This window comes from Larus michahellis, chromosome 14 (assembly GCF_964199755.1).
Source record: "Larus michahellis chromosome 14, bLarMic1.1, whole genome shotgun sequence".
Lineage (NCBI taxonomy): Eukaryota > Metazoa > Chordata > Aves > Charadriiformes > Laridae > Larus > Larus michahellis.
In genome coordinates, this window is record NC_133909.1 from 9,314,615 (window position 1) to 9,330,031 (window position 15,417).

Sequence of the window (15,417 nt, forward strand, 5' to 3'; positions counted from 1 at the left end):
TGGTTGGAGTGGCCCTTCCTAGAAGAAATCAAGTTCAGTAAAGTTCAAATAATAGTACAGCTGATCTCAAGTAAAATTCTGTATGTTCCACTCAAATTTTAGTGGGATCAGGGCAGCAAACTAATTAAAAACATGATCTGCCGTACTGAACATGCCATAGAAATCCCCCTGGATTGAATCCAGTACCAGCTCTGCTCCCAACTCCTGGTATAGCAGATAATTTAGTTGCACCAAAGTTATCAATTATCAGAATTATCATTGGAGGTGTCCCCATCTTAATAACTTTGATATTTTGTGCATAGGAATGGGTATTTTGAGGCATGGAGTGCTCTCTGTTTTCATTGAGTTCAAAGAAAGATGCAATTACTGTGGATCTCTTAAAATTGGACCTTTCCTATTTTACATGTCACTCAAAAATAGAGGTTGCTTTTGAAAATGTTCCTTTTACCTGTCATTCTCAAGTCCTCCTGTCTGAAAATAGAGAAAAGAATAGTTATATAGTCACAAGAAGTTGCAAATATTTAAATAAAACTGGCTCAGCACTAACCAAGTGCTAACTGTTATTGCTCCTTTTTCACGTATAATGGTCCAAAGCTCTCTGCAGCTGTCAGCTCAACATCAGTTCAAACACATTGAGATATAATCGTATGAATTTGGGTAATCCTGACATTTTTCTCTTTTTTTTTTTCTGATAACCAGCTTGAGACATCTCGGAGAACTTTTATTTTTGCAAAGTGTTAATGCCTGCCATCTGAAGTACATGACTCTTTCCTGTGTCTCAAGTTGGTCACTAGGAATAAATATATCCAGAGGGAACGGTCCTCTTGGAAAATTTTGCCCCCGGTTGTTCTTTGTTCACTTGAATAAAGAAAGACTTTGTATTAAAAGACACAGCAGTGATTTCATGTAAGACATTGTACTAACTAAAAATTCATGAAGACTTACAGATAGCTGAGATAAGATGAAAATTCAAAATAATTTCTAAAATTTCTGGTTTATTGCCAGATATTTGGGTTGTCAGGAATTCAGTTTCTCTGACTTTTCACTGAAATCATTTTGCATGACTATAAGTAAAATAACCTCCGATGTAAAACTAGGAAAGTTGGCATTGGATTTTATGATAACATGAGCTTGTAATACAAGAATGTTAAGACCTTAAGCTGCTTTTGGTTAGGCAATTTTTTTTCCTGAGAGGTTGTTTGTTTTTTAATATCAAGAACCAAAATGGAGAAACATTCCTTCAGCTTCCACAGATACTGCACACTCCGTCCAGGCTCTGGCCTATCTTATGAGGCAGCTGTTAAAACTTCTTCTGTGCGAAAATACATGAAGCTGAAATTGTTTTTTGCTCTAGACCTACAAATCCCAGTGAAATTAGTGGGCTGATTTTTGTCACCTCTGCTGGGTAATTTTGCTGTTGCACAGATGTGATCAAAGGTCTGATTCTCACCTATCTAGTTACTTCTGTGAGTAGGACTGTAAATGTGAAAGTTCAGACTCCTGTTATATTCTCCTTTGTTAGGGCAGGATTTGGCCCTTGTGGAATAAGCCATGTGCACAGCCCTGCGCCCTCGGCTCTCCTGAGCCCTCCTGGGGTTTGGGAGAGCCATCAGAAGCAGAACAGTGCACAGCAAAGGGTTTTTTTAGGCCCACGCTTCAGATAAAACACAGACTAAGCCATCGCTTTGGCTTTGATTCATGTTAGGACACAGTTTAAACAGAGGCCTTGAGCATGCTCCAGGTGGTGGTAGAAATAACCTTGTGTGATGTTGGCCTAAGTGCGCGACGTCTGTCTTATCGCGGTGTTGGGCCCATGATGAAAAGCCAGGGCTGATGTGAGCGAGCAGCCTGGTTGTGCAGTTCTTCACAAAACTAACGCCGCTCATCTTCACGTTCTGATGCATTTTCAAATAAACTGCACCGGAATTTTTATGATGTTCACTTACAGGCACAGGGTTATGAGTAACTGCACGTGTTCCAACAGCGCCTTTAGAGTAATAGCAGTTGGCTAATATTGGGGTGAGACAGATTTCAGGTAGTGCTTTAAAACCGTGAAAAGTTTGCATATGTCACTCAAACCTTTGGGCTTATTCAGCCTTGGCTCAGATCCTACTGTTACTACTGTTTTCCTTTTATATTGGGCCATTTGTTTATTGTTGACAATTTTTAATAATATGGCACATTATTTCGCTATATAAATCTTCTTCCCAGTGATAACCGCCTTCTGAAATTGCTCATAGATTTGTCTTAGTAGACAAGTGTTTAATCAGTTTAATCAAGGAATAAACAGCAAGACGCTCTTCTGGGGTTTCACTTTATATCCCTCAATCCTTAATTAATACTCAAGCAAAATCTTCAATCCCTGAGGGAAATGCAAGAAACATTTATGTCGCCTTAGGGGACACGGTTCCATGAGGTAACAAGTGCTCTCAATCTAATTACAGCCAATAAAAGTTCAGGTCACTGCCATCTTCCAGGGCCTGCCCAGCATCTCCTGGGCTACTATTGTACGCTGTATGTTCCTTTTGAAATGTTGCCTTGAAAGAGGGTCCAGTCTTAAATAATTTAGACAAAAAGGGGGAGGGTGGAAAAGAATGTTTAATTTCAAATAATCTGATTGTGATAAATGCAATACAAAACCCCTTCCCAAATTGCCTATATGTTCTATGTCTGGAAACCCTCTTCCCTAGATGCTCTCAGGATTGATTGATTATACTTGCATCAACTTCACCCAGTTGTTTTATCTTGTTCTAACTGCTTATCCACAAAATTAAAATCCTTTAGTTACAGTTGAGAATAAATTATCCCTTGCAGATCCTCCCAGCATTTGCTCTTCAAAATAGCAGCAGTTTTCAGTTGCTTGACTTGGTATCCCCTCACAGCTTTTAACATTTGCTTTCCGGCCACCGGCATTTTCAAAGGCGATACCAAACATGAGAGATACCGTGACTGGGTCTGCACGTGTGTGCTAGCTCTGGGAGCTTATTTCAGGATAAACACTCTCATTGAAGAAACAAAAAATTAGTAAGTTTAAATTCTTATGAATTTAGCGTCCTTTATCTTAGGACGGCAGCAGTGTGAAAAGCATTGGTTATTGAAAGCTGAGAAATAGTTCTGCTCCCAAAAATCATGCACTCCTGAATAAAATTAGGAATGCATTCACGAAATGCATCAGGTGCAGCGCCAGTAACTACACGTTATATTCACTGTATTCGATCTGCTCGTGCAGATTGTAGAGCGATGTAGAAACACTGTCAGGTCGAGATTTGAGGGTAACAGAATTAGCAGACTTCCAGCATTTAGACCATCCTATGTACCAAATCTCGCTGTATAGTATTTACCTAAACTCCATAGTCATGGGAAGGGGCTGAGCTATAACTGGAAGGTCTGCGATTATCATCATCCCATGATCAAACCTCCTTAAATGCCATCAGGAGCAGCAGCTCCCTGGTACTGCCTTAGACACTCCATTGCCACCTGCTGGCATGAGGAAGGGTAATTCTGCCTCACCCTACCCAGACATAATCTTCAAGGTGGCTGGTGCAAACTCGGACTGCTCCTTTTTTGTGCAGGACCTAGTTTTGATGGTGTATTTTCTCCTGCAAAGTTTCAGAAGGTGTGTGAGAAACGTTGATCGTGGCCCAAGAGACTTAGAGAAGTACGAGTGAAACAGAGATGAAAGAGCTGGGAACCTTCTCAAAGGTGCGAGATTTAGGACAGTACATTTTAAAGAGAAAAAAGGTATCCTTGCAAAGCAAAAGGCCATTCCAAGCACAGACCAGAAAATTTTCCCCAGAGAGGCCCAGCAACAAAAGACAAAGGCAGTAATTAAAACAAATTTTGCAAAGCTGTGAGAGCAAAGAGCTACACAGATTCTGTGCAGGAACAAGCAAGGGGGATGATATAACCTCTAGATGAAGGATTATGTTTCAGAGTCTTTATGCAGTGGCATTGTCCTTTATTTTCCTGTTGCTCTGGCCCTCATTAGCCTCCAGACCACCACTGCATGGGGGCTGCATGTTAGCGGGTGACGAAGGAACGCAGAGTCCCCCACGAAGCTGGTCATCTAGCAGATGGCATATACGCCTTTCACAGCAAGTTCAGAACTTCCCATTGGGGTATGCGTGTCAGTCGAAAACCTAAAAGAGCATAATACAAAACGTATTTCTGGGTAGTATAGAGCATGTCCCCTCCCAGCCCGCTGCATCTACATCTAGCAGCGCTATTCTTTGCTGTGAGGGTGGTGAGCCCCTGGCCCAGGTTGCCCACAGAAGCTGTGGCTGCCCCATCCCCGGAGGGGTTCAAGGCCAGGCTGGACGGGGCTTGGAGCAACCTGGGCTGGTGGGAGGTGTCCCTGCCCAGGGCAGGGGGTGGCACTGGGTGGGCTTTAAGGTCCCTTCCAACCCAAACCATTCTCTGATTCTATGATTTGCTACCTTTTTTAAAAATTATTATTTCAGTAACACCAGTGAAATTACTAAAGGTTAAAGCTTTCAGAGTGTGCAGTTTCCGATGTCTCAGCCCTGCGGTTGTCAGCTGTACGGCATCGCGACAATGGCTTGTGCGCAGGTCGGTAAAAGCTCCGTCGAGCATCAATACTCGTTAGCTGAGCATTATTGCATTTTAAAGGACTGGTGAAGTTTAGGAAATCAAAGTATAAGATATGGAAGTTTGAAAGTTTAGCAAAATTACTACTATGAATTAAACGGATTTAGGTTATTGGGTATGTTCATTTAGGGAGGAAAATAGCTACCTTGGGTTTTGTGTTACTTCAAAGAGCAGAGTTCTGCTTTCACTTTCATCTCCAATACTGCTCAATTTGGTAGAGCAGCACAGGGTTCATATGAGGCCAGAATTTGCCTTTCCAGGTTCAGAGACAACTAAATTCTATTTGGTCCCTAATGAATAATGATCATTATGAGAATTTGGTTGATTAATTGTTTAAGGCTGCATCTTGTCTCCGCAACAGATCTCAAACAAATGGGTCTTGCACAAAATTGCTTCTTTTAAAAAGCTAAATAACCCCGGTGCCCTGGGAAAATTCAGCCAGGTGTTACGGATGTGGTCCCATGTAAAAAGGGGGAAAAAACCCCACGGCTTCAAAGAATTCCGCCTGACTGCTTTGTAGCTCAGCGTCCTGCGCAGGGATCTCCAGCGGTGGTGGTGTCTGCACGACTCCTCAGGATTCCCCGTCAGGATACAGAGTCTGGCCCTAGTTGGAGAATACAATTTAGGTGAAAAGCATGTCTTGATAATGCTCAAAATCTAACAAGGATACAAACATTTTTTCTTTCTGAATTATTCTTTTCTTAAAGGATTGTCTTAAGTTCTCATTTTAAAATAAATCATTTTCCATGCAAATAAGGAAGAGCCATTAGGAGGGTAATTATAATGGTATTTTAAATAATTCGCTACCATTTCTGTGCCAAAAAAGTATCCCTCTGTTCTCATGTTTTGTTTTTCCAAGCTCTAAAATTAAAAAGTCAGAATAGAATGTTAAAAAGACAGAATAAGCTACTGACATATTTCCAGATCAAGTGTTTCTGTTTTCTAACAATAACTTTGGCTACCCTCCGATAGCAGTGACTTGTCTGAAAACCTAAAAATCTTTAAATATTGTTAATTGTTCTGAAAATGTGAAATTCATCTTTTGAACAAGAGCGTTTGCAAATGGAAAACATTTTGCGTGTAGAATTTGTAATGCGGGTTTTCCAGATACTCCTTTAGTATTCACACCAGTTCCATCAGTTAAGCAAAACCTAGAGGTAGGTTTGAATTCCCTCTCACTTTTATTGCGGCCCTAACACACAAATCAGAGAGGACGTATTTCTAATACAAGAATGTTCTGCAAACCAGTAAATCTGGGATTATCTCTTCGGACTGATTATGTCAAAGCTCTTTAGCCACAGCACTTTTGGAGAGCTAAAAATAAATAGCGGGGGGTTTATACGTTTATTCTGTACCTAAATAATCTGTGCGCATTGTGTGTGTCTGTCTACAATGTGAGATATGGTATCTGGGCTTCATGTTGATGTATAAGAGTTCTTTTCCTAGTAACGATGTTGGCAAAGGGTTCAAAAGAAACTGTTCTACTAGAAGAGTTCATGGGATAAAGCCTAGTGCAACTTTAAAAGAACTGAGTTCAAATCAGAAGTATTTACAGCAAATTGGCATTCGAGCAAAATTTGGCCCTGTATATTTTGAAAATGGGTGAGAACTAGTTCTCTTCTTTCTTTCCAGTGATTGAACAAGGCTATGCCATTGAACATAGACAATCATAATCCTGATTTCAGTGACACAGTTCTGCACTGTTAAAGGTCAGGAGAATTTTTGCATTTATTTGTAAGAGAACAAAAGTTCTTACAGCGGTTAGCAGAAGGGTAATCGTGCTATTGTTTGCCTCCTGGTCCTAAAGTATGTCGAAGGAAAAGCTTCTGAAGAATAAACACTTAACAAAGAATGTTTTAATTGGTTACATCAAAGACCAGTGAATGCTTTTCCACATAACTCTCCTACTCCTGTGCAGTTTCTCCCATTTCACAGGAGTGATCCTGCATGCTCAGGAGAAAACCGAGCTGAGGATTTGGGTACCCAGCAGGTCAAGGCATGCTGCATGGGGAAGTCAAACAGGAAAAAAAAAAATAAAAAATAATTTTGTTCTTACTTAAATTCAATAATGGATTGCTGAGAAACAGCTTGGTAAAAGCAGGGAATATAAACACTTAAAATAGTACTGCAGGCAATAAATCTTGCATTGGCAGAGCTGGAATGGATGGAATCCAGTTATTTCAGTTCCCATGATTCCCCTGGCGTTGGAAGGAGTCCTGTGTCGTTATGCAGATAAATGAAATCACATGCTGGGACTTTAATTCAGTATTAAGCCATAATGACTAATTTTTTTAATTGAATAAAATATAATCGATGGCATTTCCTGACAGTATAGAAAACATTGCAGAAAAATTCAGCAGACATTTTCCATATTATATTTATAAATATAGTCATAATGTGAATATATATCTGTTTCCCTGTGTTGTGGAATAATGTTCTTGATTAGGCAGATTTCCTCTTAAAATGGGATTTTATTCACGAATCTCTCATAAAGCATTTTATAAAGACTCTCTTCATATTCTTCATTTTGGCTATCATCTGACTTCCTAAAGGTAAACACTGGAAACTTCTGGAAAGTTGCTCTTATTCCTAGTACAAATGGTTACATTCACTTTCTTGGAATGAAATGATTGCTGTGCTTGAGAACGGTCAGTATCTGCTGCGTTGTATTTTCTGTAGCTACACGTTGCTCAGTTACACTTCTGGTTTGTCTTCTCTGGAGCGCATCTCCACAGCTCCAGTAAGGTGCTGCATGTTTGTGCAATACACTCATGAAGGAATGGAGTCCATCCAGTGCCACTGTCACCAAAAAAGCACTTATGCATTGTTTTTACGCATCAGTGGAGCTTTTGGGTTTGTTGTTTTTTTAAGGATAAGAACAGAGGATATGGCCTTTATCTTGCACATTTTGTTTTTCTTGCTTGGTCCTTACTCAGGTGTTGTTTCAACTGAAGTAGTGCCTAAATACTCAGATTACGAGTTCAGAGATTGGTTAATCTAGTTAATGCAGCTCAAGATGTGATTTACTTTAGCATCATATTTACCTCTTGGTGAACAGTGTTGTTGTTCTCACCATATCCAGCTTATTCTGAGCTCAAATGAAAGGTGTGAATCCAAGGTAAGATGATAGCACGATAGAGTTGACAGGAGCAGTGATCCCCATACCCATAACTCAGCGTAGTGCAACATTGACTCGTATTCCTACTTCAGCGTATCGCTTGCCATAATCGCGTGTTCGAGAGAGCATTCTTGAAGTCAGAAAGACAAAATCTGTTTTGACTTGAGAAGGCAAATCTAGAGTAGTTCCACCACGGCACTTCTTAGTTCACTAACCCAGTGCTCCTGAAAGGTGAGTAGAGGCACGGCTTTAGGCACGCCGGGGGTTAGGAGCTGTGGGAAGAGCTGTTTGTCTTTTATGCTGTATATTACACGTACAATATTTTTCAGCTAGTTCTTGTAATCAACTTGTATTACAAAATTCATCTTTGCACTGACTTGACTGTAAAAACTGTGAATTTATTAGCAAGATTTTTTTAAGTGAAAAGAAGCTATTTCCTTTACCAAGAACACATTATTCCAGAAGGGAGAAGAGGCTGTGTCTTGCCCACACACAGTATGGCTAGCATGCGTACCACCGATCACAAGGTGCACAGTTCTCACCCGCGAACAGAAAGCCTATTCCATCTCTCTGTCCTTACCAAGCCTTGATGAGGTTCTTTCCATTCATACAGAATCCTACCAAAAACTATAAAGCAGCTTAGACTGCAAGTCAAATGTGGGGATTAAGCCGTAAAAAGTAGTATTGACTCCCTTTTACGTGTTTAAAGGCTGTGGAAGCATGTCCAGAATTCGGTCTAGAGGACGTGTAAAGAACACACTTTTTTGAATTTATTCGTCTGTCTTTTTCTGCAAGAAGAGGAATGGCTTAATGATGCTGGAATGTTAGTTTGTGTTCTAAGAAAGTGAGCGTATTCCTATGGTGTGATTCTATGTTTGGTCAACTTCCTCTTGACCCCTGTGCCTCGGGCTTTAGCTGGTATGATGGCAGTGTTAATACCTTGCTAGCTTATGATGGCAGTGTTAATACCTTGCCAGCTTGTTGGAGTTTTGTAGGACTTTGCTAGACTGGGCTGTACGCTGTGCCTGAGTTAATTGTCTACAGCTCTATTAACAGGAAATGTCACCAGTCTGTACCAGGAGTCTCTTATAAAAGCATTCTCTCTAACGTATTGGGAAATGAGACCTTCAGTTCAGGTTCTAGCACCCAGAAGACTCCGTGTTTTGTTGTAAAATCTCGTAGTTAGCAGGAAAAAGAGAACTCTGTATTTGAACGTGTCATAATTATCATTACATTACAGACTCCATCTGGTACATCTAAAAGTATTTCTTCTTTCTTTTTAGCCATGTGACACAGACAACATCGTGGATCCATCCTGTAACAAGCGCCCTAAGCTTGCTTTGCTCTGAGGATGACGACGATGGAATAAGAGAGCTTCCGGGCTCCAAGAGCTGAGGACGTCTGTTGGCAGAAAGTAGTTTGTCTAGTTTCTGTTAGACTATCCGTGTGCTTTCTAGCCTAATGTAATCGTACCTGATGACGTTTCTCCCCTTCAGGTCAGAGGAAGTTCTGCCAGTCTTTTGGGGGGGTTATTGATGCTACGCAAGATGCAGGCGTTGCAGAAGTCTCCCTTCAGTCCTTAGTCTGTCCCAGTTCGGTGTGCAGGGACCAGTCTTACCCTAGGGCCCGATCCTGTCTTTCCATGAGTTCTCTACTGGTGTAATTCCACTGACCTGAAGTGAAATTTTCACAGTTTGGAGCAGTGTGAGAGTTAAGATTGGGCCATTGGTTGTAATTTCACATGGTAAGTTCCAGGTAATGGTTGACTGAAGGCTGCAAGGTGAGCTTTTTCCTTCTTTTAACCAATGCTAGTGAGCATAATGTAGATACCTTTTCTTTAACTGCTGAAAATTTTTATTTTTATGGAAGAAATTTGCAAATAAGTTTTGCTAATAGAAATGTAGCAATTTATTACAAGTGTTGGAGCCCTGATGACTTTGAAAACAAATACTTCTTAAGATTGGTGGTTGGGCTTCAGCAAAATGAGTCTTTGATAAGCCGTCAAGTAAAAAGACAGTTTTGGTAGAGGACACCATATTCTGCCAACAATATGAGGCAAGAATGAAAATTATTCTACTTTTGTACTCTGCTAAACCGATACATACATGCATCAAATACTTCAGTGGAAGCTGTGAAGTTTCAAGTACAATGAAACCTGTGAAACCACCTCCAGGATCAGCAGAAATCAGTCACCTCCTCAGAGTTGGTCTTTAAGTAGAACAAAATCATTTTTTACACTTTGGTGATGATTTAAAGAGGATATAGAAAATGACAGGGGGGTGCTGGTGCAATCTAATGAACAGGTTTCACTGTACCTCAGTAGCACAGAACATTTTAGATCTCATTATTCACAGCACAATGCATGGTGGCAGCTTGGTCAAATATATGGTTCTACGCTACATTTTTCTAGAGGCTCTTTACATATATGTGTGTGTATGTGTAATATGTATGGTAGGTGTTGACTAATGAATGAAAGAAGGATCTGAAACTTTGCAGAAGCACTGATGAATACGCCAAAGGAAAACCCTATCTCAGACCTTCAGTCCGAGAAGGAGAACGGGAATGTAACGGTGTTTGGAAGGCACGGGCTGCCATCTGCAGTTTTCTGAGCCGCGCACTTAAGGACTGCAGAGCCGCCCTGGCAAGGTTCAGGCGCACTGCTGCGCTCCGGCTCACCTCTGTTGGCCGATACAAAGGACTGAGGCTGCGCGGTCACATTTGTGGAGGTCTGTCTGCAGCAGGTGTGGCACCGCACGTAAAAATCCTTGTGCTCTGAGGAAGGGATGTGGAGACCAGGCTTATTTGCAGTTTTGGTGCCTATGCCCCACGCTCTGTCCTTAGCATTACGGAGCTGTGCCAAGTCAGGCACACTGTAGATGTTGATCTTTTTGAATCAAAAATAACATACGTTTTTTTTAAAACCCGAGTCAAGTCTCTTTGAATAGCAGTGCAGGAATCTACTGCATTTGGCCTGTGAGCTGTAGAGCACATCACCAAACGTTCTTCCTGGAGGGACAAAGTGCAGCTCACAAGAGTTTTTGCAGGCTTTGCTGAAAGTAGATGTCAGGATATATTGAATAACCAAATAGGAAAATTTGTTTTGTACTTTTAACTAGGTCAGAACCAAATTATCCGTGAGTCTACACAGGTGGTGTGGATTAGGAGGAAGAACTTGCTCAGCAGACCCACAGTAACTTACATTTCTAAGAAAACTTCGCATAGCAATAACACGTAAATGCTTTAGCCGTATTTTGCTCCAGCATCTCTTGCGTGTTTCACAGCCTCCTTTGTGTTCCCAGAGAGCACAATCTGAAGGGACAGAGCTTCAGTTTCAGGGTTGGACACTCTAGAAGCATTTTTATTTAAATCCCTTTTCTGAAAATGGTACAGACTCGTGACCCATGGAGGATTTATAAGGTTCTTAATTCCTTGTGATGTTTGCTGTAGCCGTAGTAGTCGTGTGGATTCTTTATGACAAGCTCTTCCAGTTCATACTCCCATGACACCCAGCGTGCATGTAGATTCCAGTTTTCCAGTTCTGTTCAAGAGAGGTTTGAATCTCCACTTGAGCCTCCCAGTCCTGATTTATTCTGCTGGTGGCTTTGTGGCAGCTAGCTGGCTGTTTCACGTCAGAGAAGCTCTTTGGGGGCAGAGACGATGGATGAGGCAGGCTGCGTGAGCAGAGACTTTATGGAGAGCAATTTAAAGCTGTTGGTCAGGGGGTGGAGGAGAGGGATGCCTGCCCTGCCTGCCCTGCCCGGGGAGCAGGAGAGGGATGCGCGCCCTGCCTGCCCTGCCCGGGGAGCAGGAGAGGGATGCGTGCCCTGCCTGCCCTGCCCGGGGAGCAGGAGAGGGATGCGCGCCCTGCCTGCCCTGCCCAGGGAGCAGGAGAGGATGCGTGCCCTGCCTGCCCTGCCTGCCCTGCCCGGGGAGCAGGAGAGGATGCGTGCCCTGCCTGCCCTGCCTGCCCTGCCCGGGGAGCAGGAGAGGGATGCCTGCCCTGCCTGCCCTGCCCAGGGAGCAGGAGAGGGATGCGCGCCCTGCCTGCCCTGCCTGCCCTGCCCGGGGAGCAGGAGAGGGATGTGTGCCCTGCCTGCCCTGCCCAGGGAGCAGGAGAGGGATGCGTGCCCTGCCTGCCCTGCCTGCCCTGCCCGGGGAGCAGGAGAGGGATGCGTGCCCTGCCTGCCCTGCCCGGGGAGCAGGAGAGGATGCGTGCCCTGCCTGCCCTGCCTGCCCTGCCCGGGGAGCAGGAGAGGGATGCGTGCCCTGCCTGCCCTGCCCAGGGAGCAGGAGAGGGATGCGTGCCCTGCCTGCCCTGCCTGCCCTGCCCGGGGAGCAGGAGAGGGATGCGTGCCCTGCCTGCCCTGCCCGGGGAGCAGGAGAGGGATGCGTGCCCTGCCTGCCCTGCCCGGGAGCGGGGCGTGCGATGCCCAGCCTGCTGGGCACGAGGGGGGAGAATCCCAGATGAAATGTTGGTGTTCTGCCTGCTCTGCTTTCTGTCTCCACCCACAGAGGGGAAGTTTTCAGAAACTTGGAGACTCTTTCTCCCTCTCTTTTATAAATTTGCCTAGAAATCAGACGTTAGCAAGAGATCTCTGCATCTATCCAGCTGCTCCTCCGGTAAGCATTACCTCTTCAGATAATCCGCTGTTCAAATTCTCCGCTACTGAGACTACATTTTCATACCTACAACCTCCAAATGTTCTAATCTATTTTTGTACGCTGGCATACTTGTTTCCTAGGTTATTTCTCTCTATCTCCTCTTGTCTCTTCCTTTCTGTGAAATAGTTTGTGAAATTATTTTGATTAAGATAACTGTGTATATTAAGAAAATGGTTCTAGGATAACTTAAAAAGAATTTGTAAAGAGCAGTTGTCAAAATATACAACACTGTAAACATCTTTTCATTTTTATTCCAGAATAAAAAAAAAAGTGGAAAATAAATGAAAGCGCACGTTATATCCTTTAAAATAATGAAACTACAGCTTTATAAAGGGAATGGCCATGAGTCCATAAATGATTCCTGTACCTCTATTTATTTTCCATGCAAAGGTGACATTGTGAAAAATACTGTTCTGATACACACTGGTGTTAATCTTTACCTGAATACTTGCACCACGCTGCCCTTCAAATACTGCAGATATTCCAGTAAATCTAAAATGGCACATTCTCCCATCAAAGCAAATAGCTCGACATAAATACCTACACAGGCATATTGGATACTTAGCTTTGCAGGTGCTAAATAACTTCCTTGTAACACTACTCAGTGTCTCAATAAATTAGATGATCCTTTCATCAACCCCACCAGATAAATATAAGCGCAGACACGTATGTGAGCCGGCCATTCCATACACATCACGTAAATATTCATAGCAGTCGGGCGGTTCAGCACTGGTGAGGCCTCACCTCGAGTGCTGTGTCCACTTCTGGGCCCCTCTGTACAAGAGGGACATTGAGGTGCTGGGGCGTGTCCAGAGGAGAGCCACCAGGCTGGTGAGGGGTCTGGAGACCAGGGCATATGAGGAGAGGCTGAGGGAGCTGGGCATGTTTAGCTTGGAGAAGAGGAGGCTGAGGGGAGACCTCACTGCCCTCTACAGCTACCTGAAAGGAGGGTGTAGAGAGGTGGGGGTTGGCCTCTTCTCCCAGGTGAATAATGACAGGACCAGAGGAAATGGTCTGAAGCTGCGGCAGGGGAGGTTTAGATTAGATATTAGGAAGAATTACTTTACTGCAAGAGTGGTCAGGCACTGGAACAGCTGCCCAGGGAGGGGGTTGAGTCACCATCCCCAGAGGTGTTTAAGAAACGTGTAGATTTGGCACTTCAGGGCATGGCTCTAGTGACAGAGATTGTAGGGGTTCTTTTGTGTGTGTATGGTTGGACTCGATGATCTCAAAGGTCCCTTCCAACCATGAAGATCCTATGATTCTGTGTGCTGGCGGGCTGTAACGGCTGCACTGTATTTTTCTACAGCAAAGCCTGTAGAAAAGATACGGTTATTATGGAAGTAAATACATACAGCCTCTATAGATTTTTATGATCAATCGGGGGGAGAAAACCCAGCAGTTGCTACTTGCAGACAGACATTGTCCATGCAAAGCAAGGGCTGTCCTGGACACAACCTGACACCGATTTCACTGGGAGCCGTAAGGACTGACGTGGGTTTGCAGCGCTGCCAGGCTCTGCACAGAGGATTTCACTGTAGATTCTCGTGTCGTTCGCAAAGGATGATCCTACTCAGACTTCATCTGGAAAGGCTCCTTTCTAGACAAGTTTAATACCATCCCCTTTAAAACTGTAATTGATACAGACTGCCATTCCTCTTTGTACTCAAAACCATTTGTGCTGGTGGGAATCTCTTGTGTACTTCAGAGTGCAGATTTCAGCGACGGAAAGCACTTACTTCTATGTAATTAAACAGCACAAATCACTTTTCACCTACTCGAGCCACACACATTACTGGATCAGCTTTGCTTGCGTTCTAGAGCTGTTGTTGGCTTGTAAAGGGGCAAAACCCCAATGGTCAGCAAAGGAGAGAAGGAGAGAGAGAACAAATCCCACTTTTCCTGCTATAACATAACATTTTTCAGAATTACCAAAAGGCAACTTTTTAAAGAAGCTAAAAAAGCAAATCGGGCTTGCTACAATTCTTGTGCAAGCCTCTGTGGAGCCTCACCTACTTTACTTACGTTCCCCATGGTTGTAGTTGAAGGCACAGAAGCTAATTGTATCCCATCTAGAAATCGGTTGGAGGCTTTAGTCTCAACTGTAAATTAAGGAAGAAGAAATTACTTACACTGAAATGAGAAATACAATAAAATAGGGGTAATTCCTGTAACTTATCCTTTTATTTTGCTGTTTTACTTCAGAATGTGTTTGCTTCACAGACACTCTCTGTTGGGTGGCCTCATCCGCTCCTGAGAGCAGGCGGAGCGGCAGTTGCCTCGAGCCCCTGCTGCCGGAGGGAGCTGGGTTTGGCCGCGTGTCTTCTGCTGTGGCAGATAAAGCCGGCGAGCCGGAGCGCTGAGAGACACGTTCCGTCAAGCCAAGTGTTTAACAGGGGCTGATCTGCCCCACCTAACGTTCACCATCTCCTTCACCATCTGTATAAATGCTTCTCGTGACAGGCTGCTTTATGAGCCTGAAACAAACGATTTGGTTGATTTCATTAAGTCTGTTTCTGACAGGCAGGAGGGTGTCTATTGGCATTGAGTTAAGGCGAGGAAATCCTTTAAGAAAAATGTTTGTGGTTGTGGCAAGGCCAGGCCGTGCAGGAGCGACTCGTGGGAAAGGCTCTCCCGAAGCTCAGCAAATGCTGGTGTGACTTGGCCGGTGAAATCTTGACTTTTCTGGGAATTGATGGGATGCTTAACACTCGGATTAAGAAACTCTCTGAGTCAGAAACCTTAATGCTCATTCCAAACCAAGCACCCAAATTCAGTGCCCTGTTTGTGAATATTGCTCTGAGTGGCTTTTGCGTGGCTCTAAAGCTTAAGTCAGCAGCAAAACTTCGAGTCAGCTCGGGAGCCTTTGTTCGCTTTGTTCGCTTGTGTGATCCTGGTCCTCACATATCGTCCAAAGCCCCAGCTCCGAGGAGCCACAGCCGCGCTCGGCCCCACCGCTTCGGCGGAGACACCGGCGGGCTCAGGCGCTGGGGCCAGCTTTGCAAAGATGGTTAGCAGCTTAAAGCTGT

General features: G+C 43.7%; 1 protein-coding gene across 7 annotated transcripts in view; it reads left to right on the forward strand.

Moving 5' to 3' along the window:
- STXBP4 (syntaxin binding protein 4) overlaps positions 1–12,645 on the forward strand; it is a 77,869-nt gene extending 65,224 nt beyond the window's left edge. For all 7 annotated transcript variants that reach the window (XM_074607177.1, XM_074607172.1, XM_074607173.1 and 4 more), the window contains one exon: positions 9,010–12,645. In XM_074607177.1, coding sequence (XP_074463278.1) covers positions 9,010–9,121 — 112 coding nt within the window. In that variant the 3' untranslated portion in view covers positions 9,122–12,645. The remainder of the gene's footprint in view (positions 1–9,009) is intronic.
- Positions 12,646–15,417: the final 2,772 nt, after the last annotated feature.